The sequence below is a fragment of the Doryrhamphus excisus genome, chromosome 11 (genome assembly GCF_030265055.1).
Source record: "Doryrhamphus excisus isolate RoL2022-K1 chromosome 11, RoL_Dexc_1.0, whole genome shotgun sequence".
Taxonomy (NCBI): domain Eukaryota; kingdom Metazoa; phylum Chordata; class Actinopteri; order Syngnathiformes; family Syngnathidae; genus Doryrhamphus; species Doryrhamphus excisus.
The window spans coordinates 2,661,107-2,687,912 of NC_080476.1; the positions used below are offsets into that span (position 1 = coordinate 2,661,107).

General features: G+C 41.8%; 1 protein-coding gene across 2 annotated transcripts in view; it reads left to right on the top strand.

Moving 5' to 3' along the window:
• The window catches only part of doc2b (double C2-like domains, beta), a 132,098-nt gene extending 107,376 nt beyond the window's left edge, over positions 1 to 24,722 (top strand). For both annotated transcript variants that reach the window (XM_058086314.1, XM_058086315.1), the window contains 4 exons: positions 11,494 to 11,651; positions 17,755 to 17,836; positions 23,058 to 23,154; positions 23,469 to 24,722. In XM_058086314.1, the coding sequence (XP_057942297.1) occupies positions 11,494 to 11,651; positions 17,755 to 17,836; positions 23,058 to 23,154; positions 23,469 to 23,602 (471 nt within the window). In that variant the 3' untranslated portion in view covers positions 23,603 to 24,722. The remainder of the gene's footprint in view (positions 1 to 11,493; positions 11,652 to 17,754; positions 17,837 to 23,057; positions 23,155 to 23,468) is intronic.
• Positions 24,723 to 26,806: the final 2,084 nt, after the last annotated feature.

The window sequence follows — 26,806 nt, forward strand, 5'->3', positions numbered from 1 at the left end:
ACGACACAATGTATGCAGCATATTCTCTCTAACGTCACTTGATGTCTTGCTACAAATATTTATGCTCCTTTGCCCCCCATCTGCTTGAGCCTGTGACGACTGTAATCTGCTAATCCTATAATAACTATAAAAATACATTTACCAGCGTTACTATGCATGTTAGTACTTAGTACTAATAGGATGTAAGCTGTGATGTTGGTTAGTATTATTATTATGAATTAGATATCTGAAGTGAGTCAACTAAAGGCTTCATTCATGTTTGGACATCCGGCGTGACCTCCTGCGGGGCGTCCATTCACTCATTTTTCCTCATTTTTACCAGAAATATGACGGCATTACTGTATGGCAGAGGTAGGGAACCTATGGCTCGGGAGCCAGGTAGGGCTCTTTTGATGACTGTATCTGGCTCTCAAGCATTTCTTACCACAATAAAAATGCATTTTTGCTAACATTTTAAAGTAAACATCACAGAAATGACTGTTAAAAATAATATTCAAAATCAACAACTATCTTATGCATTTTAATCCGTCCATCTATTTTCTACTGCAATACGGCCAACCATATCTATCTTTCCTGATGATATTTTCCAGATCAAACACCAAAACTCGATTATTACTGGGTAATGCGGTAGTCTACCTCGGTCATTGAGATGTCAACATGTAAATGTAAACTTTCCTCCTTTAGTCTAATAGTCACCTAGCTAAAGCTGCAGAACCAAGCCTTCTGACGAAGATGGCCAAAAGAATGAAATATACTGAGTATGGTGCAAAATTATGCAGCAGCAGAAGTTGTATTAATGGCAACAAGTATTTGATTTATTATTAGACACTGCACTGCTCACGAAAGTGTGCTGGCCACACCCCATTGGCGTGGGGTAGTGTGCCTGGTCTACGTAATTAGAGCCCATTATATCTAAAACTGTTGGTCTTACATAAAAATGCACACATTTTATTGCATTCAATGTTTAAAAAAATGTATATGGCTCTCACAGATACACACTTTAAAATATCTGGTCTTCATGGCTCTCGTAGCCAAAAAGGTTCCCGACCCCTGCTGTATGGGAATGTCATTTGCAGGAGACACGCCTGCACATCACGACATCACGACACCCTATTTTTTTGTATAGTATACCCCACATTTGTTTCCTCGGAAACACATCTGCACCGGGGACTAAATAATAATAATTAATAAATAATACCTGCAACCGAATCAATACCCTTGGAAAATAAGACGGAGGAGGTGGAGGAAGGCTTGAATGGACAGATGATGCATCACCACATTGTTTCCGCACTGACTGCATCATTTACAACTTCACTGTCACATCTCAGGTGTCCACTTCTACTCGTCATTGACTTCAATTAATGAACATCCTAATTGAGTTTAGCTCTCGTCCGGTGGAACAGTTATCGGGGAAATGTTACGCTCGTGCACCGCAGAGGGTGTATTGAGTTGTGGACTTCTGTAGAGGAGCTGCACACCATAACCCACACAGAAAGCTTTCTAGATCTTCCAGAATCTGCACTCATTCCAGCTGGATTTCCTTGAAAACGGTCTGTTTTAATTTATTCTTCCAACAGAAAAGTTGACAAATTCCAAGAATGTACATGTTAAGCTGTTTGAGCTTAAGGGTGTTCTAAGGGGCCATCCATCATTTTCAACATTTTCACGAGCGTACAAACCGTACGAGGGGGGGAGGGGGTTAAGACATCAACGTACGCTTTTTTGAAAACCAGAAAATGTCGATGTCTGTATGTTCGAACCGCGGGACGCAGTCAAATTTTAGCGCGAATAGACTGGTCCCCTGACGTCGTATGCTAGTGCGAGAGCGTACCAGTCTACGCTATACTCCACGTAGCTCTGCGTGCTTTGCATTCCAACACAACAATCAGACAATGGTCGACCCCGGTGATTTCGATGACCTATTTTCGTTCATCAAAAAGAGAATTACTGCCATTCATCGCTCACCGAGCAATGCATACGAACAATACATCGATGTTTACTGCTTTGTGCGTTCGGAAAGAAAGCGGAAGGACGCTGTAGCGGCTGGCCAGGCGGCTTGGAAAGGTTCCAAACTGAAGGAATCGAGCAGGGCGGATTTGTTCCGAAGTGCCGTTGCGAAAATGGAGAAGATCAAAACTAAAGCGACCATCCTGAATCTATTATTATTATTATTTTCTATATTCGGGCATGGACCTGGCTGTGATCGCCATTTTCTGAATGACTCTGTGGTGGTGAATTTGACTTTGTGGACAGTGCAGTAACAATCAATGTGATTTTCACTTCCTGTGATACACTGACTAGACCAGGGGTGGGCAAACTACGGCCCGGGGGCCACATCCGGCCCGCCAAGTGTTTGAATATGGCCCGCCTGTTCTTTCCAAAATATTTCATTGAAACTCAACGTACAACCTGGCATCATGGCTTGAGCCAACCTTTTGGTGGTCGAAGTAGCTGTTTTATCAATTTCGTTATTTGATGTGGTCTGATGTTTACAAAATGCTCCTGAAAAAAGGGACACAAGCACATAATAATAATAATTAAAATAATAATAATAATACATTCATTTTCTACCGCTTATCCTCACGAGGGTCGCGGGGGTGCTGGAGCCTATCCCAGTTGTCTTGGGGCGAGAGGCGGGGTACACCCTGGACTGGTCGTAATAGTAATAATAATAATACTACTAATAATAATTCATTCATTTTTACCGCTTATCCTCACGAGGGTCGCGGGGGTGCTGGAGCCTATCCCAGCTGTCTTGGGGCGAGAGGCGGGGTACACCCTGGACTGGTCGTAATAGTAATAATAATAATACTAATAATAATAATTCATTCATTTTTACCGCTTATCCTCACGAGGGTCGCGGGGGTGCTGGAGCCTATCCCAGCTGTCTTGGGGCGAGAGGTGGGGTACACCCTGGACTGGTCGTAATAATAATAATAATAATAATAATAATAATAATAATAATAATAATAATAATAATAATAATAATAATAATAATAATAATAATAATAATTCATTCATTTTTTACCGCTTATCCTCACAAGGGTCGCGGGGGGTGCTGGAGCCTATGCCAGTTGTCTTGGGGCGAGAGGCGGAGTACACCCTGGACTGGTCGTAATAATAATAATAATAATAATAATAATAATAATAATAATAATAATAATAATAATAATAATAATAATAATAATAATTTCATTCATTTTCTACCGCTTTTCCTCGCGAGGGTCGCGGGGGTGCTGAGCCTATCCCAGCTTCTTGGGGCGAGAGGCGGGGTACACCTGGACTGGTCGTAATAATAATAATAATAATAATACTAATAATAATAATTCATTCATTTTTACCGCTTATCCTCACGAGGGTCGCAGGGGTGCTGGAGCCTATCCCAGCTGTCTTGGGGCGAGAGGTGGGGTACACCCTGGACTGGTCGTAATAATAATAATAATAATAATAATAATAATAATAATTCATTCATTTTTTACCGCTTATCCTCACAAGGGTCGCGGGGGGTGCTGGAGCCTATGCCAGTTGTCTTGGGGCGAGAGGCGGAGTACACCCTGGACTGGTCGTAATAATAAAAATAATAATAATAATAATAATAATAATTTCATTCATTTTCTACCGCTTTTCGTCGCGAGGGTTGCGGGGGTGCTGAGCCTATCCCAGCTTCTTGGGGCGAGAGGCGGGGTACACCTGGACTGGTCGTAATAATAATAATAATAATAATAATAATAAAAATAAATTTATAACGCACTTTACATCAAATAAATGATCTCAAAGTGCACATATAGCAGACTACATGACACTTTTACGTGTAAAATATGTGTAAAAATACACGTGTACAAATGGACTGTCACGTGTAAATTAGTATATAGTCTGCCCCCCCCCCATCAATTTTATTAAATTAATGCGGCCCGCGAGTCAAAAAGTTTGCCCACCCCTGGACTAGACTATAGGTGTTTTCAAAACAGTTGTGGCATCTTTATTGCATACTTCGCATAAAGTTGAGTTCAAGGGTTGTGTCCATCATTTCAAAGAAGATTTTATCTCCTCGGGCTTTTGGAAACCAGGGGCAACTCTTCTGCTCCTTGAGTAATCATGTGTGTATACGAGAAGTATTCCCTTGTTTAAAAAATCCTGTGGAGAACAGTTGTTGCATCAGGACTTTTCTACATGTATCATTTGATAGAAAGAACAATACAAAAAGACCAAATTTGTAATACATTTGTATTTTCTTGAAAGAAAAATACAAAAAAAGAGGCATTTGATATAATTTTTTATCTTGTTGGTGTTCAATACAATGTTGATGGGCAGTGACTGATTGACCAGAGTCCCAAAATACAGCCAGAGAACACTATTGGACATGTTGGAATTTCCTGGCTGTATTGGGTCAGTTGGTCATGGACCTATCAACATTTTTCATTTGGGATTGTACTCTTTTTAGGAGGGGGATGCTCAAAAGAGTACTCTTTGTACTCTTGTGAAAATGTTGAAAATTATGAATGGCCCCTAAGTAGAGCTTCAAAATGGGAAATGAAATGGGAAAGAGACGAAAAATGTGTTCAATAAGCAATTTATTGCTTTATTTACAGGGTCAGGCAAAATGATCTGACACATTTGTAGGTTAAATAAAAGGCAAATAAAGTACAGAAACAAAAAATACATAATCATATCAATCAACATAGACAGAAATGTTCATTTATCAATTGATTTTTTAGCCCAGGGGTGCTCACACTTTTTCAGCATGCGAGCTACTTTTAAAATGACCGAGTCAAAATGATCTACCCACTACAAAAATGCAAAACATCTATTTATTTTCAAATGTATTGAGGATTATTTGTACGTACAATGTATGTTGATGTACCTTACATAACCAAATGAGCCAATATTGCAAAACACACATAATTAACTATTAACATTTTTTGTAATTACCTGAGTTTACTTTGATGACTTGTACTGAATTGAACCAGCCAGGGATGCATAGTCCGGACAGTAGCTGCTGATAGCCAGCCTCAAGCACACTTCCAAATGTTTATCAGTCATGGATAATATCCGTATCATAATATCCGTATAATATTCCATATCCGTATGGAAGTGATATGTTTTTTGCCTTTTTACTTGGTACAGTTTTTGCCTTTTTACTTGGTCCAGCTCCTTCACTCATTTTAGTGACCATAAACTTTAGCGAGGGCTTAAAATCTCGCTATTCGCCGACTAGCTTAGCACTTTGCATCGTTGTTTACGCATGAGCGGTGACCTAAAGGTCAAAATTCAGTTGTCATCTGACTGGTTGTCCTGTATGTCAATCAAGTAACGGGGATGGATGATAGGCTGACATCGTAAGTTCTGCTGCACTTAGAGACGTTGTTTGATTTGATTGGTCGCCCGAAGGGCAACATTCAGTTGTCATCTGAATGGCTGCCCTGTATATCAATCAAGTGACGGCATTGATGCTGGGATGATATTTTTTTAATGTCACGCCGCGATCGACCAGCGATCGACCAGTACCACCTCCGCGATCGACCGGTAGCTCGCGATCGACTTAATGAGCACCCCTGATCTAGCCCAACCGAGCCTAAAATGAAAAGGGATTACACTAAACTACCAATCGGATTTACGGATAACTCTGCTGTTTGAATTGCCCGCCCGCGTCTTTGTCATCCTCCATGACCCAGGAAGTAGCCAGCTGGCGAGCCAACAGAATTTGTAGTGCCTCGCTGCAGGGTCTGCTCTTTACTATTGTTATAAAGTAATGGTTGAGAACACCATGCTGTGTGCCTTCCATGGTAATGGCTCAAGCTATTTGTTGGGAGATGTTTTGTTTGTTTTCAAGTTGTCAGGAAAGCAAGGCGAGCCAGGCTAAATTGATGCTATGTGGGTGTGAAGAGCGCTGCAGAGATTTCTGCTCTTGTCAGGCACATCAACAGCATCCAGGCCGCCTGAGGATTCCTTCCTATCATCATACCTTTGTATTCCTGACATGTCTGCTTTTCCAAATGGCCACGAGTGCGCCGCGGCAAAGGAGACAGCCAGGCTGTTCCAAAACATGAATGAAAAGACAATTGAGGAAAAAGAGGTGATGAAGTCGATTGTGATGCTGCAGTCGAGCATGTTGGCATGCCAGTGTGATTTGCATAGCGCCCGTTTTCTCCAAGATGTCGGATTAGTATCCCGCTGCGGGCACAGGCGGACAAACTGTTGAGTGCTGTCTCCCACACGGAATACTGCGTGTGGGAGACACTGATGGAGAGGTCTGCGGGGAGCTGCCTTTTTTCAAACTTGCCATTAGGAATTCTTCTTTCCTGACCGGAAAGTTGTTGTTTGTTTCAGCAGTACATGCGTCAGATCAAAACTGTCACTTTCTGACTAACTTCTACACCTCTCTAATTATGCAAGCCTAAGCCTAAGCCTAACCAGCCTAATCAGCTGGTTGCAATAGAACGCCTTATCCACAATGTTTCATCAAATACCATATTGACCCGAAACCTCCTTTCTCAAGACCCCTTTTTGGAAAGATATTTTTAAGACTAAAATGGTAATAAAATACAATATTGACACAAATATTAAGTTAACCTGAATGTAAGAAAAAAGTCCTTTTTGGGGGGGGAAATAGTTTTTAAAACAAAATCAAAAGCAATCAATACAAAATTGCCATATTGGCAAAAAAAAAATCCAAATGAAAAACCAAAAAACTAAAATTACAGTATTGACTTGAATATGAGATGACCCTGATTGTGACCCTGATTAATGATTCAAATATTATTAATATTATCTATATGTGCCCTGTGATTGGCTGGCCACCAGTCCAGGGTGTACCCCGCCTCTCGCCCAAAGACAGCTGGGATAGGCTCCAGCACCCCCGCGACCCTCGTGAGGAAAAAGTGTTAGAAAATGAATGAATGAATATTATCATACATCAACATTCAACATTCATATCATATATCAACATTATATTATCATTATATTATTACAGGGAAAAAGCCTCTTTTTCAAGACCTGTTTTTGCAATATATATATAGTATTTTGAACCCCCCCCCCCCAAAAAAAAACTATAAATAATGATCCTATTGGCCTGACTAAAATGACCACATTTTTCCCTGAAACCTTTTTTTAAAAAATCAAATTAAAAGTTTAGACAAAAATATTAAAAATGAAAAATTCCCTATTGACTAGAATATAAGATGGCCCTGACTGTAAGACGACCCAAATATAAAACAAAACCTCTTTTTTAAGACCCATTTTGGAAAAATACACACAGATTTTAAAAATGACTTGGCCCGACTGTAGGACAACCACCTTTTTGTTGAAAAAAAAAAAGAGATGTCCTGTGATCCTGTGTGGTCACCAGTCCAGGGTGTACCCCACCTCTCACCCTAAGACAGCTGGGATAGGCTCCAGCACCCCCGCGACCCTCGTGAGGAAAAAGCGGTAGAAAATGAATGAATGAATGAATATTATCATACATCAACATTCATATCATATATCAACATTATATTATCATTATATTATTACAGGGAAAAAGCCTCTTTTTCAAGACCCGTTTTTGCAATATATATATATATAGTATTTTGAACCCCCCCCAAAAAAAACCTGACCTGACTAAAAATGACCACATTTTTCCCTGAAACCTTTTTTTAAAAAAAATCAAATTAAAAGTTTAGACAAAAATATTAAAAATGAAAAATTCCCTATTGACTAGAATATAAGATGGCCCTGACTGTAAGACGACCCAGCTGGGATAGGCTCCAGCACCACCCGCGACCCCTGTGAGGATAAGCGGTAGAAAATGAATGAATGAAAAAACAGAGATAAAAAATGAAAGACATGCTACTCAGTTGGTGAAAATGACCACGATTGGCCTAATTTGGTTTTCACCCCGTGGCAATTGCTGCAATGTTATGAGGATATTTTGTGATATCAAAAATCATTCCGTTGACTAATCATTTAATCAGTCCTAGCAAGCCAGTTTGTTTGCTGTCATATTCCATTCCTCGTTCCTTAAACAGCAAATGTGCAGTTTTAGTATCATGCAGACTAAGTAGTAAAGTGCTTAAGTGAGCAACTTTCATCCACATTAGAGCGCTGAGTGACTTTAACGGACGTCTTGAAGTCATTTCCACACAGATGCGGCATGGGAGTCCAAATAAGGTCGAAAAAAATGAGTTTCAAATAACGACTCAAATGAAATAGATCACATTTTTAAAATGCCCCCATTTCCACAGCCGCGTGCGCTTTCAAATAGCTTCTGATAAGCTTGAAGTTCCCAAGCCTGTCGCCGAAGCTGATACAGCACTTTTGTACTCTATACAGTATACAGTATTTGATTGGAAAGGCTTGTGGACGTATGTATACGTATATATGCTGGATAGTCTGGTGCTTACTCATGCAATCACCAACTACAGGCCAGTTGCTGCTAAATTATGTTGGGGGGGTGGGGGGGTGGGGGTGTAGCATTGGGTCTCTGCAAGCTTAGATAGCTCTTAAGTGGCCTCTGGCTGCATTTTTGTATGAAAAAGTCCTCCAGTCAAGTGTGCATTTTTCAACCAGAGAGCATGAAGGGCTCAGTGTGTGTGTGTGTGTGTGTGTGTGTGTGTGTGTGTGTGTGTGTGTGTGTGTGTTTATATAGTGGAGAAAAAAGGCCGTTCTCGTCAGAGTGTGTTGAATATGAAGCTAATGCGTTGGCTACTTCAACTCCAACTTAACCACTGGTCGTTTAACTGCTTTTACTTTGTAGGCACGCTTACATCGGTGCCTTTATTTTGAAAGTTGTGCCAAGATGCTGTTCCCATATTGAACTAATCCTTTCCAGGGTGAAACTGCAGCCAGGGTAAAAGCTTTATTATCTTTATAGGAAATGTTTTTAGTCACCTTTCAACATTGTAACTGCCTTGCAAGAGTAAAAACAAGTGATGGGCTTCGGGTTACGGGTTTTAGTCCTGGTCGTGGAACTGTGGACCAGCTCTATAGTCTCGGCCGGGTCCTTGAGAATGCATGGGAGTCTACATTTGTTTTGTGTACTTGTGAGAAGGCATTCGAGCCCAAGTATTCCTGCGGGGGTACCCGGGAGTATGGAGTACCATATTGTCCCTGTAAGTTCCAGAGCTTGGTCCGCATTGCCGTCAGTAAGTGACACTAGAGTCCAGCGAGGGCTGGACTCCAACAGTTCTACACATTGTCACAGATTCTGTTCTTTACTTTTATGGACAGAATGTCTAGGCACAGCCAGGGTGTTCAAGAGATCCAGTTTGGTGGTTTCAGGATCGGGTCTCTCCTTTTTGCGGAGGATGTGGTCCTGCTGACTTAATCCGGGGCTATGATCTCTGGATGGATTGGTTGACCGAACGGGATGAGATGGGACACCTCCAAGTCCATGTCCATGGTTCTTGCCTGGAAAAGAGTGAAGTGCCATCTTCAGGTCGGGGATGAGATCCTGCCCCAAGTGGAGGATTTCAAGTACTGCTGCTTGTCTGTATTGAGATATTCTAGATCAGGGGTGCTCATTAAGTCGATCGCGAGCTACCGGTCGATCGCGGAGGTGGTACTGGTCGATCGCTGGTCGATCGCGGCGTGACATTAAAAAAATATCATCCCAGCATCAATGCCGTCACTTGATTGATATACAGGGCAGCCATTCAGATGACAACTGAATGTTGCCCTTCGGGCGACCAATCAAATCAAACAACGTCTCTAAGTGCAGCAGAACTTACGATGTCAGCCTATCATCCATCCCCGTTACTTGATTGACATACAGGACAACCAGTCAGATGACAACTGAATTTTGACCTTTAGGTCACCGCTCATGCGTAAACAACGATGCAAAGTGCTAAGCTAGTCGGCGAATTGCGTCAGATTTTAAGCCCTCGCTAAAGTTTATGGTCACTAAAATGAGTGAAGGAGCTGGACCAAGTAAAAAGGCAAAAACTGGACCAAGTAAAAAGGCAAAAACATATCACTTCCATACGGATATGGAATATTATACGGATATTATGATACGGATATTATCCATGACTGATAAACATTTGGAAGTGTGCTTGAGGCTGGCTATCAGCAGCTACTGTCCGGACTATGCATCCCTGGCTGGTTCAATTCAGTGCAAGTCATCAAAGTAAACTCAGGTAATTACAAAAAATGTTAATAGTTAATTATGTGTGTTTTGCAATATTGGCTCATTTGGTTATGTAAGGTACATCAACATACATTGTACGTACAAATAATCCTCAATACATTTGAAAATAAATAGATGTTTTGCATTTTTGTAGTGGGTAGATCATTTTGACTCGGTCATTTTAAAAGTAGCTCGCATGCTGAAAAAGTGTGAGCACCCCTGTTCTAGATCTATGGTTATCATCACACATCAAACCTGCAATATATGATCGATAATTTGTGGGGGATATCACAAAGTGTGAATAACACACCCAATAATATTCCTCTCAAGCCTACTAAAGACATTTTCAATTGAGATATGTGCATGAAGAAGCATTGGCAGTTCAAAATAAGCAATGACACAGCACCACATCCTGCTGGAAAATGTTGACTGAATGAATTTGTGACACATCACCCTCTGCTGGATTCATAGTTGCAGCACTCTTTCCTCCCTGCATATAGCGCCATCATAACACTTTCTATTTAAGTTACCCCAAAAACCTAGACTAAAAACTAAAAATAGGCTAACATGCAAAGGGAACGAACACCAAACCAGGAATAGTCACTGAAACCCTTTTTTTTTGCTACGCTGCAGTTACACCACCGTTTCTATGGTTAGCATCACATCTTTCCTCTGTACCATCACTGGTGAATAATGATAAGGCAAATTTAGAGGTACATTTTCCCAAACTTGGCGGCACGGCGGTCTAGTGGTTAGCGCACAGACCTCACAGCTAGGAGACCAGGGTTCAATTCCCACCCTCGGCCATCTCTGTGTGGAGTTTGCATGTTCTCCCCGTGCATGCGTGGGTTTTCTTTGGGTACTCCGGTTTCCTCCCACATTTTTTCCAAAAAAACATGCTAGGTTAATTGGCCACTCCAAATTGTCCATAGGTATGAATGTGAGTGTGAATGGTTGTTTGTCTATATGTGCCCTGTGATTGGCTGGCCACCAGTCCAGGGTGTACCCCGCCTCTCGCCCGAAGACAGCTGGGATAGGCTCCCGCACCCCCCGCGACCCTCGTGAGGAAAAGCGGTAGAAAATGAATGAATGAATGAATTTTCCCAAACTTTTGGTAAGTTTCCAACCTTTAGGATGTTGAGATTCTGAGCCGCTTGCGTGTCGCGTTGATCAAGTACTAATGAGGCTTTTGACTAATCGGCAGATGTGGTGTGGTTCATTTGGAAACCTTGTCAAGCCAACAAATGCGGTGACTTTTATGTTTATGAGCTTTGATTGCCTCCCACATGCGGCGCCAGCTAATTAAGAAATGCACAAGAGCTTGTGGGAGGCAACACCTGCACACGCTAAAAACAGCAATGGATGAATGTGACGTTTATCATCCACCACAGGTTAACAAGACAGAGGACAAGTCGCTGGAGGAGCGAGGACGCATCATGATTTCCCTCAAGTACAACACCCAGAAGTCCTGCCTGGTGGTGGGCATCATACGCTGCGCTCATCTGGCTGCCATGGACGCCAACGGCTTCTCCGACCCCTACGTCAAAACGTGAGCACGCCTATCCACGTCTGTCTCGTCATGGTAACAAAAAGTACAAGACATAGAAAAATATTGGGACAGGGCATGGGTCATGACACCAGCAGGCTGTGTCAGAGGTCAAAGGTCACTGTTGTATGCCTTTAAGGGGGCATTACATCCTGCCGTACGTGCTCTTACGTGCTGGCTATGTGCAAACATGGCAAATATCATAAGACACACACGTGGCCTGCACAAATTGGCGAAGCCCGTAGGAGGCAAATTGGGACCTAAATTATTATCTATATGTCTACAATTAGCTCTAAACATGTGAGTGTGCATGGTGTGTTGCATAAAGACACGATCTATACGATCAAGAAGCCTATCTTCCGCGTCACACACACTATGTCATGCTATTTTAACAAATATTTCTAGGCAGAGCGATACCAGTTCATTAATTAACTCGTTCAATCCCAGGGCCGCACGGTGGTCTAGTGGTTAGCACGCAGGCCACACAATTAGGAGATTTGGAACATCTCGCCATCTCTGTGTGGAGTTTGCATGTTCTCCCCGTGCATGCGTGGGTTTTCTCCGGGTACTCCGGTTTCCTCCCACATTCCAAAAACATGCTAGGTTAATTGGCCACTCCAAATTGTCCATAGGTATGAATGTGAGTGTGAATGGTTGTTTGTCTATATGTGCCCTGTGATTGGCTGGCCACCAGTCCAGGGTGTACCCCGCCTCTCGCTCAAAGTCAGCTGGGATAGGCTCCAGCATACCTGTGACCCTAGTGAGGATAAGTGGTATCGAAAAAGGATGGCTGGATTCAATCCCAGCCATTTTTCAAAATTAATCGTAGACAATTTTGGATGTTTCTTCAAGGCACACAGAATATTGTGTTCTATGGCTATAGAAACCAAAAGAAAGATCAGACGCTCATCTTGCATCACAAAAAAAAAGGTTGTTTCTACCTTCTTGTGTTCTTCAGTAATCAGCAGTAGAACATAGGTAGGTTTCAGGAAAATATCAGCTCCCAACAAAAAGGGAGAAAAAGCCAGCTTTACATTTCAAGCATAACTTTCACTTTGACACTAATTTGGTGAAAGCTCAAATGTCTAAACAATTGCACCACTACACAAACAACACAATTATTTAGCAAATATAACACCATGAACTATTTACACTTTTGACATTTGGAACTAAATTTTGTGTGTGCGTTAAAGTTTCCTTACAAGACATACCTTCTGTACGCTACACTCCTCCATTTTCTTCCACGTCTTCTTATCAAATGCACTTCTGCCACTTTTGCCAACACCTCTTTTTACCTCTTGAGTAAAAAAAAAAACCCATAAAAGACAAAAGTATGCATATGTATAGTACATTGGGGGCAAGCATTCAGGTTTTAAAACCTATATATGTCTTTGGTGTTGAATGAGTTATGGATTGTGCAAAATGATGTTATGATAAATAAATATCACAAAATAAGCATACTATCATTGTAAAGGCTGACCTTTGGACACAGTGTTTGTATCGAATGTCATTATATGGCCTTTAAGTGGACACCAGACTGGGTTCTGTTCACCAGGTTGACAAGTCTTAACACACACCCAAAACAGGAAGTACGTTCTAAGAGTCACTTCTAGACCGTGACACACGTTTTTCTAAACACACTTCTCAAATGGTAAGTGCAAAGCAGTCATAATAAATGTATTTTTAGTCCACACACAATGCACTGCAATGGATTAGCTGAGGGGGTTTTTTTTTTTTTTGAAAGGAGACAAGACTTGCTGTAATTATCAGTGCGGCATAAAAGCCACGCTGCGCTGAGATGCAATTTGAAGGCGAGTCCTTTCTTTTTTTTTAATCACACCTGAGCATTTCGCCTTCTCTTTCATCAGGCTGAGCAATGAAAGTGCAATTCATTTCCGAGACTGCTGTGCGCACCTCCAGAACAAAAGTGCCGGGAGAGAGGAAAGGGTCTGGCGATAATTTCCAACAGTTTTTAGGTGTGAAAAAAAATCTCTCCGGAGCTTGAAGGACACGCCAACAGATAATAGATTGACTTTGGCTGGCTGGATAGGAAGGAAAGGGTAGCCATGGGCTGTAGATGTAGGAGGAGTCTATTTCTCTTTTTGGCACCTCACCACAGGAGAGGACCAGTGACAGAAAAGTGTGATGATAACCATAGAACAGGTCATGGAACTTACTGTGATGTGGGGGTACTATGACAACCATGTGTCTGTGTGCTGGCTGCTCAGTACAATATGTCTAAAGGCAATATCCTGTGAGACTTCAGCTCAGTGCGGCTCCAACGCATCAACTCCATGTATGTTTTGCTTTTTATTTGGCATTCTGTGTGTGTCTGTGTCTTGGCACCACAGTAGGATACTAGCAAAAACCGGCAAAGCACCAATAAGTGGTACTTTCATCTTTGTCCTGGCTGCTCAGTATAATAAACCCACGGTCGACACAGTCAGCTGTGTTTACTTAACATGAAGAGGAAGAGGCAGCAAATCATCCACCTCTGTACACATCCAACGTAAAAAAAAATTTTAGTTTCATTATACAGCCGTGAACTTATTATGTTTGACCCTGGAACAGATGAATTCCCTTTACAGTGGAGCCTAGATTAGTGAATGTTTACGTCAAAAATGTAGGCAAAAATCTGGGTCCAACAGTGCTCTTAAGGGAAAAGTGCACCTTTTTGGGGAAATTTGCCAATCACCCACAATCCTTATGTGAGACACATTTTTGTGTGTTCTAAAGATATACAAACTGATAAAAAAAAAAAAGGAGAGACAGGTGATTAATGCACATACCGGGAAACGCCCACAAAGCCCGCTATTAAAACACCTCCAACAAGGTTTTATGGTTTTATAAATGTCTTTCACTTATAGCACTTTTCCACCTCCAAGGCGCTCAAAGAACTTTGACACGTTAGCATATTTACCTCCTGGTGACGCAGCATCAGCAGCAACTGGGGGTTCAGGATACTTGGACCTGATCACGGGCGGACGGAGGATCGAACCCTACCGCATCATGCCGCCCCTCACGTTTATACTGAACATTCATGATAACATGTAATACTTATACTTATATTTTTGGTCCTTTTAAGCATTAGCGGAACTTCCTTCCTGGATTCATTGATTTCACATAGTAACGGACGCCTCCACTTAGCATTCACTTTACCAAACTCAAAAACAAAAACAGCAGTAGCAGTAGCAGCTCCAATAGTATGTAGCCTTACCTTTTGGTAGTGATGTGAGACAATTGTGAGCGCGGCAAGTAACTAACTGGTGTGGCACGGTGTCACTACCCCAGGAAATGAGTTCTTCGGTTAATAATAACAATGTCGTTGTAGCTTGGTTAATATGCACGTCACATTATATGTAAATGGGGAGTTGTTGGCACCTTTCTTTTCAGTTTCTTTTTTTTTTCAGAAGGCTTTATGGCAGAGGTAGGGAACCTATGGCTCGGGAGCCAGGTAGGGCTCTTTTGATGACTGTATCTGGCTCTCAAGCATTTCTTACCACAATAAAAATGTATTTTTGCTAACATTTTAAAGTAAACATCACAGAAATCACTGTTAAAAATGAGATGTCAAAAAAACATGTAAATGTAAACTTTCCTCCTTTAGTCAAATAGTCGCCTAGCTAAAGCTGCAGAACCAAGCCTTCTGGTGAAGATGGCCAAAAGAATGAAATACGTGTACTGAATACGGTTCAAAACTATGCAGCAGCAGAAGTTGTATTAATGGCAGCAAGTATTAGATTTATTATTGGACACTGCGCTGCTCACGAAAGTATGCTGGCCACACCCCATTGGCGTGGGGTAGTGTGCCTGGTCTACGTAATTAGAGCCCATTATATCTAAAACTGTTGGTCTTACATAAAAATGCACACATTTTATTGCATTCAATGTTTAAAAAAATGTATATGGCTCTCACAGATACACATTTTAAAATATTTGGCCTTCATGGCTCTCTTAGCCAAAAAGGTTCCCGACCCCTGCTTTATGGGCTTAAATATGCGGTGCTTCTCGTTATGTGCATGCTTAGCCGCATCTGTTTTTATATCTTTTACAACACAAAGACGTGTGTTCATGTCTCACACAAGGATGATGGGCAAAATTGTCCCTTGTTAGCCTGTTAGCCTGGAAATCAACGGATGTATACATATAAGTAATAAGCCAAAATGGAGCCAAAGAAAGTTGCAAGGGCCAGCATTTGAATAAGGAAGATGGGAAACACTACTGAATTCAAGAAATCACTCATGGCAAAACATGAAGGTGGTGTCCGTGTTGATCTCACTGCCACAGTGTGTCTTTGGCAACAGTCACATCTTCAGTGAAGGTAAAAGTAACCTTTAACCCTTCCATTGGTCATTCCTAGGTATTTACATGAATTTAGAATTGTTTACTGCATGTAAAACTGTATTTGTACACGTACAAAAAAAATGTTTTGGCTTGGATTTTCATGAATTCTTCATGGGGAAAATGGATTTGGTGAGAGCAATTTCAGTTGGAGTCTGACCTTCTGGAACGGATTGATGATGCTATTCAAGGTTCCAGTGTACATTATTTCCTATGGGGCAAAAGTCTTATGAAATCTGAAGGACTGAGAGACATTCGACTGTTTAGTAGCTTCCCAGGCTGTGTTAGACGTCTCATTAGGTCAGTCGCCGTCGACATCCATCAAGAATGAAAAAAAAAACAGTAAATTCTCATAGCTTTAGCGCAAGTACCACACATGAAAACTTTGAAATGTAAAAAGACGGCCAACAGCAGCAGGACTTTATGACGTAATGCTTGAGTTGGACAAAGGGCAGAACCACAGCTCTCTCTAGTGGACAGAACAACAAAACAGCGTGGACGTGCACTCTGTCATACTGACTGAGGCTTCCCTTTCATTCATTCATTCATTCATTCATTTTCTACCGCTTTTCCTCACGAGGGTCGCGGGGGTGCTGGAGCCTATCCCAGCTGTCTTCGGGCGTAAGGCGGGGTACACCCTAGACTGGTCGCCAGCCAATCACAGGGCACATATAGACAAACAACCATTCACACTCACATTCATACCTATGGACAATTTGGAGTGGCCAATTAACCTAGCATGTTTTTGGAATGTGGGAGGAAACCGGAGTACCCGGAGAAAACCCACGCATGCACGGGGAGAACATGCAAACTCCACACAGACATGCCCAAGGGTGGGATTGAACCCTGGTCTCCTAGCTGTGAGGTCTGTGCGCTAACCCCTAGACCACCGTGCCGCCCCCCTTTCATTCATATTTCATATAAAATACTTACGGATACTTCTTCAATCATTCTCGAATTGTGATGATCAATTCTCTCCTATTTAAGCTGACAGGGATGTGCTAATTTCCTTACCTTTTTTCGTCACTCAGAGAAACACAAAAAGAAAATAAATGTAGCCGTTTGCATTTTTATCCTGATTTACAGCAAAAACGTGTTTGTGAAACCGCAAAAAGAGAATGTAACTTCAGAAAGGAATCAATCTTAAGTGAAATGAGGTCATATGTACGTGATGGACAGGGTGTGAAGCTACCATTTACCATTCTGAGTAAATACACCCATCCAAACGTCGGCAAAAGAAAGTCCAATTCAGCATTTGCATTTTCCTCCTGACTTACAGCCAAAATGTTATTTCCCGACAAAATTTTGTGGAAATTGCCTGTGGAGTTTTTGCGTAATCCTTGTCCATTTGTTAGTTAGCAGCTACTTCCTGTTTTCCGTGATGACTCATGTGGGAGTTCCAATGTGACTGAAACTGCAAAAAGAGGAGGTAAATTGGCAAAGCTAAGTCAATGCTAAGTCGATGCTACCATTTACATTCGGAACAATTAAACCCATCCAAACCACAGAAAAAGAAGATACATTTTTATCCTGATTTGCACCCAAAATGTTGTTGATTCCCGACAAGGTGTTGTGGAAAATGTCTGTGTCCCAGTACGTTTTGACACCAACATTCACACTGGCTTCCAGTAGTGTCCGGTCAGCATAACACACATTCACACCACACCTCGGATTCCCCAGCAGGCGCCAAAGCCCTCTGGTGATGTCTTCAGCTCAGCTGTAAAACCACGATGACATTAAATCTCCCCCACTTGCTCTCCTGCAGGTACCTGAAGCCCGACGAGAACAAAAAGTCAAAGCACAAGACGGCTGTAAAGAAGAAGACGCTCAATCCAGAGTTCAATGAGGTAAGGAGCGCACGGCGAATGTGCCCCAAGCGCACCGCACGCACTCACAAAACGTGCTTTTGCAGGCCTATTTATGTGCTATCCAACCTTTAAAGCTTACACGGCATTCACAGAGGGCACCGCTGTCAGGTTGAGGATTTCTCCCGGTTTTGCCACAAGTATTGCACTTTTTACTGAGCACCACAACCTGGCAAGTAGGACAGTAAATGCTGGGCTTCTATTCAACAGGTCACCTCATTGTGTAGTGGTGCTTTCACATTAAAAATGCAAATAGAACAAATATTTAGTCAAATATTACTAATTCATTTATATTGATAATTCATTGATTAATTGGCCAATTAATAATCTAAATTTTTTAAAAGGGCGAACTTTTTGACTCGCGGGCCGCATTGATTTAATAAAATTGATGGGGGGGGGGCAGACTATATACTAATTTACACGTGACAGTCCATTTGTACACGTATATTTTTACACATATTTTACACGTAAAAGTGTCATGTAGTCTGCTATATGTGCACTTTGAGATCATTTATTTGATGTAAAGTGCGTTATAAATTTATTTTTATTATTATTATTATTATTATTATTATGACCAGTCCAGGTGTACCCCGCCTCTCGCCCCAAGAAGCTGGGATAGGCTCAGCACCCCCGCGACCCTCGCGAGGAAAAGCGGTAGAAAATGAATGAATGAATGAAATTATTATTATTATTATTATTATTATTATTATTATTATTATTATTATTATTATTATTATTATTATTATTATTATTATTATTATTATTACCGCGACCCTTGTGAGGATAAGCGGTAAAAAAATGAATGAATTATTATTATTATTATTATTATTATTATTATTATTATTATTATTATTATTATTATTATTATTACGACCAGTCCAGGGTGTACCCCACCTCTCGCCCCAAGACAGCTGGGATAGGCTCCAGCACCCCCGCGACCCTCGTGAGGATAAGCGGTAGAAAATGAATGTATTATTATTTTAATTATTATTATTATGTGCTTGTGTCCCTTTTTTCAGGAGCATTTTGTAAACATCAGACCACATCAAATAATGAAATTGATAAAACAGCTACTTCGACCACCAAAAGGTTGGCTCAAGCCATGATGCCAGGTTGTACGTTGAGTTTCAATGAAATATTTTGGAAAGAACAGGCGGGCCATATTCAAACACTTGGCGGGCCGGATGTGGCCCCCGGGCCGTAGTTTGCCCACCCCTGCTGTAGACTAACTAAAGATTGAGAGCTGCACGCTTGAAGTGGTTAGCGTGCAGGCCACACAGCCAGAAGACCCGGCTTCAATTCCACTCTCCGCCATCTATGTGTGGCGTTTGCATGTCCGGGTCAGTTTCCTCCCACATTCCAAAATGTTTTTCCAAAAACATGCTAGGTTAAATGGTGACTCCACATTGTCCATAGGTATGAATGTGAGTGTGACAGTGATGGGAATAACGGCGTTTAAATACTAACGCCGTTACTTTTTTTCAGTAACGGGTAATCTAACTAATCACTTTTACTGTCAGCATAACCCCGTTACCATTTTCGACGCCCCGTTACCGCACGTTACAGAAGCCGCCTAAAAATATATCACCGACTTCATAACTAATCTGCAGCGCAGTGACAGTGTTGCAGAGGGACAAGGGAGGGAATGAGATAACCACATAAGCAATGAGGATTGGCTAAGGTTTAGTAAGATTGCGTCTTCAGCCAATCAGAGAACTTGGGTGGGCGGGTGTTTAGAACACATAAGCGATGAGGATTGGCTAAGATGCTTCTTCAGCCAATCGGAGAATTTGGGTGGGCGGGTGTTTAGAGCACATAAGCGATGAGGATTGGCTAAGATGCTTCTTCAGCCAATCAGAGAACTTGGGTGGGCGGGTGTTTAAGCACATTCAAAGTGCTGGGTAGTAGATCCACCATAGCGTGAGATGGCGAGTGAGGAGGACTCTATTGAGAAGACAGCGTTTGCCGACGGAAAGTGCAGATACTACTTTAACCTCGTTGATGTCAGAAGTAAAATGTACATAAAAAAATGTACAAAAACTTTGTCCAAGTCTTGTGTGAGCAACTCAAACCTATATAAACCCTGGGGGGAATAATGCAATAGTTTCTTTTACTGGTAACTCAATACTTTTGTTGTGGAGTAACTCAGTTAGTAACTCAGTTACTTTTTTGGAGAAGTAACTATAATATAATATAACTATAACTAATTACTTTTTTAAAGTAACGTGCCCAACACTGGAGTGTGAATGGTTGTTTGTCTATATGTGCCCTGTGATTGGCTGGCCACCAGTCCAGGGTGTACCCCGCCTCTCGCCCAAAGACAGCTGGGATAGGCTCCAGCACCCCCGCAAGCGTATTGAGGATAAGCGGTAGAAAAAGAATGAATGAATAACTATAGATTGTTGTTACACCAGGCTCGGCTAGACATTCAGTCATAGCTAACGCTAGCAGCTAAACCTTGCCCAATCGTTATCATTAGCTGCAGGGGTAGGAATTCAGGTTGGGCCCACTTTTGATTTTGTAATAATTATATTATATTTTTGGAGCCTTTAGGATCATCCTAACTCCTTGAAAGTACATGAAATCCAAAAAGATGTGATATTTCACTGAGGGGGAAGTGAGTGAGTATGCAGTATATGCTGATAAATACACACACTGTATTCTAAACATCTCATGTACATTAAACATTGATGTGTATGCATAGGAATATGAATGTATGGATATGCAGTATGAATATGTATATACAGTATAATATACAGAATGAGGATGTATGGCAACAGGTGGCCAGGTGGTTAATTACCGCATGTACCTTCTGCCATCTAGTGGAAGAGCATTGAATTGCATACAGTAGGTAAAGTTGGGCCCTCATGTGGAGGAAATCATCATTTGACGTGAAGGTGAGAGCTACAGTGGTTGGGAACCCTTGCAGATAGCTAAACAGGCCTTAGTAGAAAATGGAATACCTTCTAGCAGGGCCTAACCAAAAGTCTACTGTATGTACAGGGACGCCAGGGTGAGCAGGTGGTAGTCTGGTCTATCTGTTTCCCCCCCAAGCCATCGTGAATGCGATAGGACCACCCCGGCCAAACACGCTCAAAGGCCAGCGGCTTGACATTTCCTTTGACATTTTTTCTGTCTATATTCCTCCATCACCTCTTGGTCTTTCCGTCAGAAAAACATCTGGGTGGGTGGGTGCTGATTTCTCCGAGATGAAACCAGAGGCGGACGTGCTGCTGCAAATTGATAGCACACACAAATTGATAGCGGCTGCTATCAATTTGTCGCTGACTGGCCTGGCATGCATTTCGTTCTTGAAGTGCTGCAAAATGGGGGATTCTAACACTTGTAGTACATTCAATGGCTCTTTGAGACGATACGGAGCCAATATGCCCAGCCGAGTGCTACACCATTTTTCCATAGCCACTGACTTGTTTTCCCTGAGCCGCTACTATGGCGACATGAACTGTGTATTGTTATTACTAATTACCACAATAAAAACCTAATGAGGTGCTAAATCTACTTTAAAGTAGATGAATGCCATAAACAAACCGTTCAAAAGTACTGATTATATACTGCACCTTTGACAATTCACTTTTACAGCTCAATACCTAGTACATGATTGGCCCTGAAAAAAGTTGGAGTACTTAGCCCTATGTGGTACTGGACTGTACCTTTGGAGGTACAATGGCACACCTAGTAGTAGTTTTTTAGGCCTGAAAAAAGTACAACTAGTCACTTGGAGTACAATAATCACCTCTCGAGGGTACTGTATTTTACCTCTTGGGGTATGTGGCTAATGACTGGGCTGTGCCCTCATAAATACTGCAATTGACTTGACTTCTACAGCTTTTTTTTCTGTCCGAAAAAAGTACAACTAATCACCTTGGAGTACAACAATTACCTCTACGTGGTACTGTATTGTACCTTTTTGGGTATATGGCTAATGACTGGGCTGTACCCTCATAAATACTGCAATTGACTTGACTTCTACAGCTCAAGAGCACACCTAGTACTTTTTTCTGTCTGGAAAAAGTACAACTAGTCACCTTGGAGTACAACAATTACCTCTATGTGGTACTCTATTGTGCCTCTTGGGGTATATGGCTAATGACTGGGCTGTACCCTCATAAATACTGCTATTGACTTGACTTCTACAGCTTTTTTTTCTGTACGGAAAAAGTACAACTAATCACCTTGGAGTACAACAATTACCTCTATGTGGTACTGTATTGTGCCTCTTGGGGTATGTGGCTAATAACTGGGCTGTACCCTCATAAATACTGCAATTGACTTGACTTCTACAGCTCAAGAGCACACCTAGTACTTTTTTCTGTCTGGAAAAAGTACAACTAGTCACCTTGGAGTACAACAATTACCTCTATGTGGTACTCTATTGTGCCTCTTGGGGTATATGGCTAATGACTGGGTTGTACCCTCATAAATACTGCTATTGACTTGACTTCTACAGCTTTTTTTTCTGTACGGAAAAAGTACAACTAATCACCTTGGAGTACAACAGTTACCTCTATGTGGTACTGTATTGTGCCTCTTGGGGTATGTGGCTAATAACTGGGCTGTACCCTCATAAATACTGCAATTGACTTGACTTCTACAGCTCAAGAGCACACCTAGTACTTTTTTCTGTCTGGAAAAAGTACAACTAGTCACCTTGGAGTACAACAATTACCTCTATGTTGTACTCTATTGTGCCTCTTGGGGTATATGGCTAATGACTGGACTGTACCCTCATAAATACTGCAATTGACTTGACTTCTACAGCTCAAGAGCACACCTAGTACTTTTTTCTGTCTGGAAAAAGTACAACTAGTCACCTTGGAGTACAACAATTACCTCTATGTGGTACTCTATTGTGCCTCTTGGGGTATATGGCTAATGACTGGACTGTACCCTCATAAATACTGCAATTGACTTGACTTCTACAGCTCAAGAGCACACCTAGTACTTTTTTCTCCCTGAAATAAGTACAACTATAGTCACCTTGCAGTACATTATGTGGTACTAGAGTGTACCTTTAGGGGTATAATGGCTTATGACTTTGTGGTACCCTCAAAAATACTGCTATTGACTTGACGTTGAACTTGTTCCTCACTTTGAGTAATAGATCATTTGGAAATGTACTTTGGATTGTATGAGCTGAAATGGGAGAGGTGTGCTTGAACTTTTACTTTCCTGCTTAACACAGGAGTTCTCCTATGACATCAAGTACGCGGACCTCACCAAGAAGACTCTGGAGGTGACGGTGTGGGACTACGACATCGGGAAGTCCAACGATTTCATCGGTAATAGACACAGTAAATCTTGGTGACTGCTATCTAGAGATGGGGGCGGCCTCCACTTTTATCCAGTGACTTCCTGGAGACTGAGCACAGTGGAGTGGAGTGGGGTGAAAATTGTTGGATGGTCGTCACCAACTCATGTCCACCTCCGCCAATTGGCCTCGAGCCCAGAAGTAATCTTCAGGGTTTTCATCCACCACAGTCCTAATCCAACTGATTTTGTCCCCTGCAGACACAAACCCCATCATCATCACTCTGACTCGCGCCTTCCTTTAGGCCCCCACTCTCATTCCGACTCTCATTCTCCCTGCCTTCAGGTGGGGTGTCCCTGGGCATCAACGCCAACGGAGAGAGGCTCAAACACTGGTTTGACTGCCTCAAGAACAAGGACAAGAAAATCGAGCGCTGGCACACGCTGACCAACGAGTTACCCGGCTCGCTAAATGACTGAGCGGACCCGACCCGGCCTGCCGCGGCTGCCCCCGCCTGGATGCCTGCTTCCATTTCATCCATCACGTCCTTCTCTCTCCTCCCTTCAAGTACGGTGACCTTCTCTCTGAACAGGGCTGGTGTGACGGAACCTTACTACCTTATACCTTAGCGCTCCATCCACGCATCAGCCACTTGTGTCGTGGTTGTGGTGAAGGGATGTAGCATCAAACCATCCACTCCAAATATGCATTTATGCTAATATCACAAGGAGTCCACCTAAAATGTCGACGTTCTTAAATGACAGAGAGGATTGTAGAGTAGAACTTCACAGCTTCATCCTCTAGTGACCGTGTTGAAGTATCCTTGGGCAAGGCACTGAACCCCCACTTTCTCCTGATGCTGCATCATCAGCTTTCAGTACTTTGAATGTAGAAAAGCTCTATTTGAGTCAAAATCCATTTACCATCTTAGAACTTTGCGGTCCCTCTAAATGCCACCTTTCCACTGCACAGCCGACTGGTGGATTTCATGTTGTGTGGTTGGAGTGGGTGATGTTATTTAGGGTTTGGACTCATTTATCCTGACGTGTTTGCACAGCCAGCAATTTACTGATTTTCCCTACAAAGCCTGCTAGCCGAGGCTATCTGGCAATAATTGGAGAGTTATTTCCTGAATGTGAAAAGTCATTATACAGTCTCTAACACATTTTTAAACTGTAATAACGATGAGATCATGAAAGAGAGCTTTCATGATCTGCATGATTTGCAAATTTATGAACAACAGAACCAATGTTGAACCAAGAGCGGCACGGAGCAAACTGTTCATCCAGCATTAGCAATTCACTGATTTCCACTGCAAGTAATGCAAGCTAAGACCATTTGGAGATGATGCCTGGGTGGTAATTGCACACATTGCCAACTTTATTTACCTATGATTTCATGTTGCTAAGCGTCATTGCTCAATGACTTCGGGTATCCACAAAGTATGTTACAGTTGACTAATGAGCAGTGGCATGCTTGGAAGTACCTGGTCGTACCTGCACAGGTGTGCACCCGAGTCACAATGTAATGACTTTGGACTGGACTTGACAATACCATCAGGCTAGCACAGGGGTGGGCAAACTTTTTGACTCGCGGGCCGCATTGATTTAATAAAATTGATGGGGGGGGGGGGGGGGGGCAGACTATATACTAATTTACACGTGACAGTCCATTTGTACACGTTTATTTTTACACATATTTTACACATAAAAGTGTCATGTAGTCTGCTATATGTGCACTTTGAGATCATTTATTTGATGTAAAGTGCGTTATACATTTATTATTATTATTATTATTATTATTATTATTATTATTATTATTATTATTATTATTATTATTATTATTATTATTATTATTATTATTATTATTATTATTATTATTATTATTATTACGACCAGTCCAGGTGTACCCCGCCTCTCGCCCCAAAAAGCTGGGATAGGCTCCGCACCCCCGCGACCCTCGCGAGGAAAAGCGGTAGAAAATGAAATTATTATTATTATTATTATTATTATTATTATTATTATTATTATTATTATTATTATTATTATTATTATTACGACCAGTCCAGGTGTACCCCGCCTCTCGCCCCAAGAAGCTGGGATAGGCTCAGCACCCCCGCGACCCTCGCGAGGAAAAGCGGTAGTAGAAAATGAGTGAATGAAATTATTATTATTATTATTATTATTATTATTATTATTATTATTATTATTATTATTATTATTATTATTATTATTATTATTATTATTATTATTACGACCAGTCCTGGGTGTACTCCGCCTCTCGCCCCAAGACAACTGGCATAGGCTCCAGCACCCCCCACGACCCTTGTGAGGATAAGCGGTAAAAAATGAATGAATTATTATTATTATTATTATTATTACGACCAGTCCAGGGTGTACCCCACCTCTCGCCCCAAGACAGCTGGGATAGGCTCCAGCATCCCCGCGACCCTCGTGAGGATAAGCGGTAAAAATGAATGAATTATTATTATTAGTATTATTATTATTACTATTACGACCAGTCCAGGGTGTACCCCGCCTCTCGCCCCAAGACAACTGGGATAGACTCCAGCACCCCCGCGACCCTCGTGAGGATAAGCGGTAGAAAATGAATGTATTATTATTATTATTTTAATTATTATTATTATGTGCTTGTGTCCCTTTCTTCAGGAGCATTTTGTAAACATCAGACCACATCAAATAACGAAATTGATAAAACAGCTACTTCGACCACCAAAAGGTTGGCTCAAGCCATGATGCCAGGTTGTACGTTGAGTTTCAATGAAATATTTTGGAAAGAACAGGCGGGCCATATTCAAACACTTGGCGGGCCGGATGTGGCCCCCGGGCTGTCGTTTGCCCACCCCTGGGCTAGCAACTCGACTTGAACTTTGGGGACTTGACTCAGACTTCTGTCTGATGACTTCAAAGTACTTTTCAGTGAATGTGATGAGTAAAATGCGTCTCCAATGAAAGCATTCCTCTAACGTGAGGCAAGACAACATATTTTCCGCTTCATTGACTGCGTCCAATCCGATGTAAGAACAGACAACCAATGTGTGGATTGCATTTCTTGAAAAAAGTAAACGATGCATGGTTAAAATGGCATTTTATTCCACGACCCCAACATTTAGTGTCTTCAAGCCTATCAACACTACTTGACCCGTCTTGAGACTTGACTTGGACTTGCACGATTTTACCTGAGACTTGGAGTACCTGGGAGTACCCTGCTAGTACCCTGCTAGTAGTATCCTGGTAGTATAAATGTGTCAGTCATGGGTGACAAGCCAAGTAGGTACTGTACAGTGGAAAAGGGGGCATATTTACCGTATGGGGGAACATTTTGGAATAAGAACTGGTCACTTCATTAGGTACACTCTAACAGGATTGTTGTGTTGTCGCTACATATGGTAACCAAAAGCAGTAAAAGCTCCCATATTATAGTATTTGAAATACGTCTCAGAGGTCCCACAATAGTGCATGCACACGAGTTGTCCAAAATATAACCCTGATTCTGGAATTGGGACAGTTTAAAAGTACTTTTTGTGTGTGTAGCTTGAATGCTAATCCACTTTAATATATACACTAGAAAGCAGTGTTTACATTGCACACATTCTACCTCCACATTGTCCTACAGTTTGCCGTGGCAATATGTGGCATTTCTATTTATGGTAAAAACGTGAA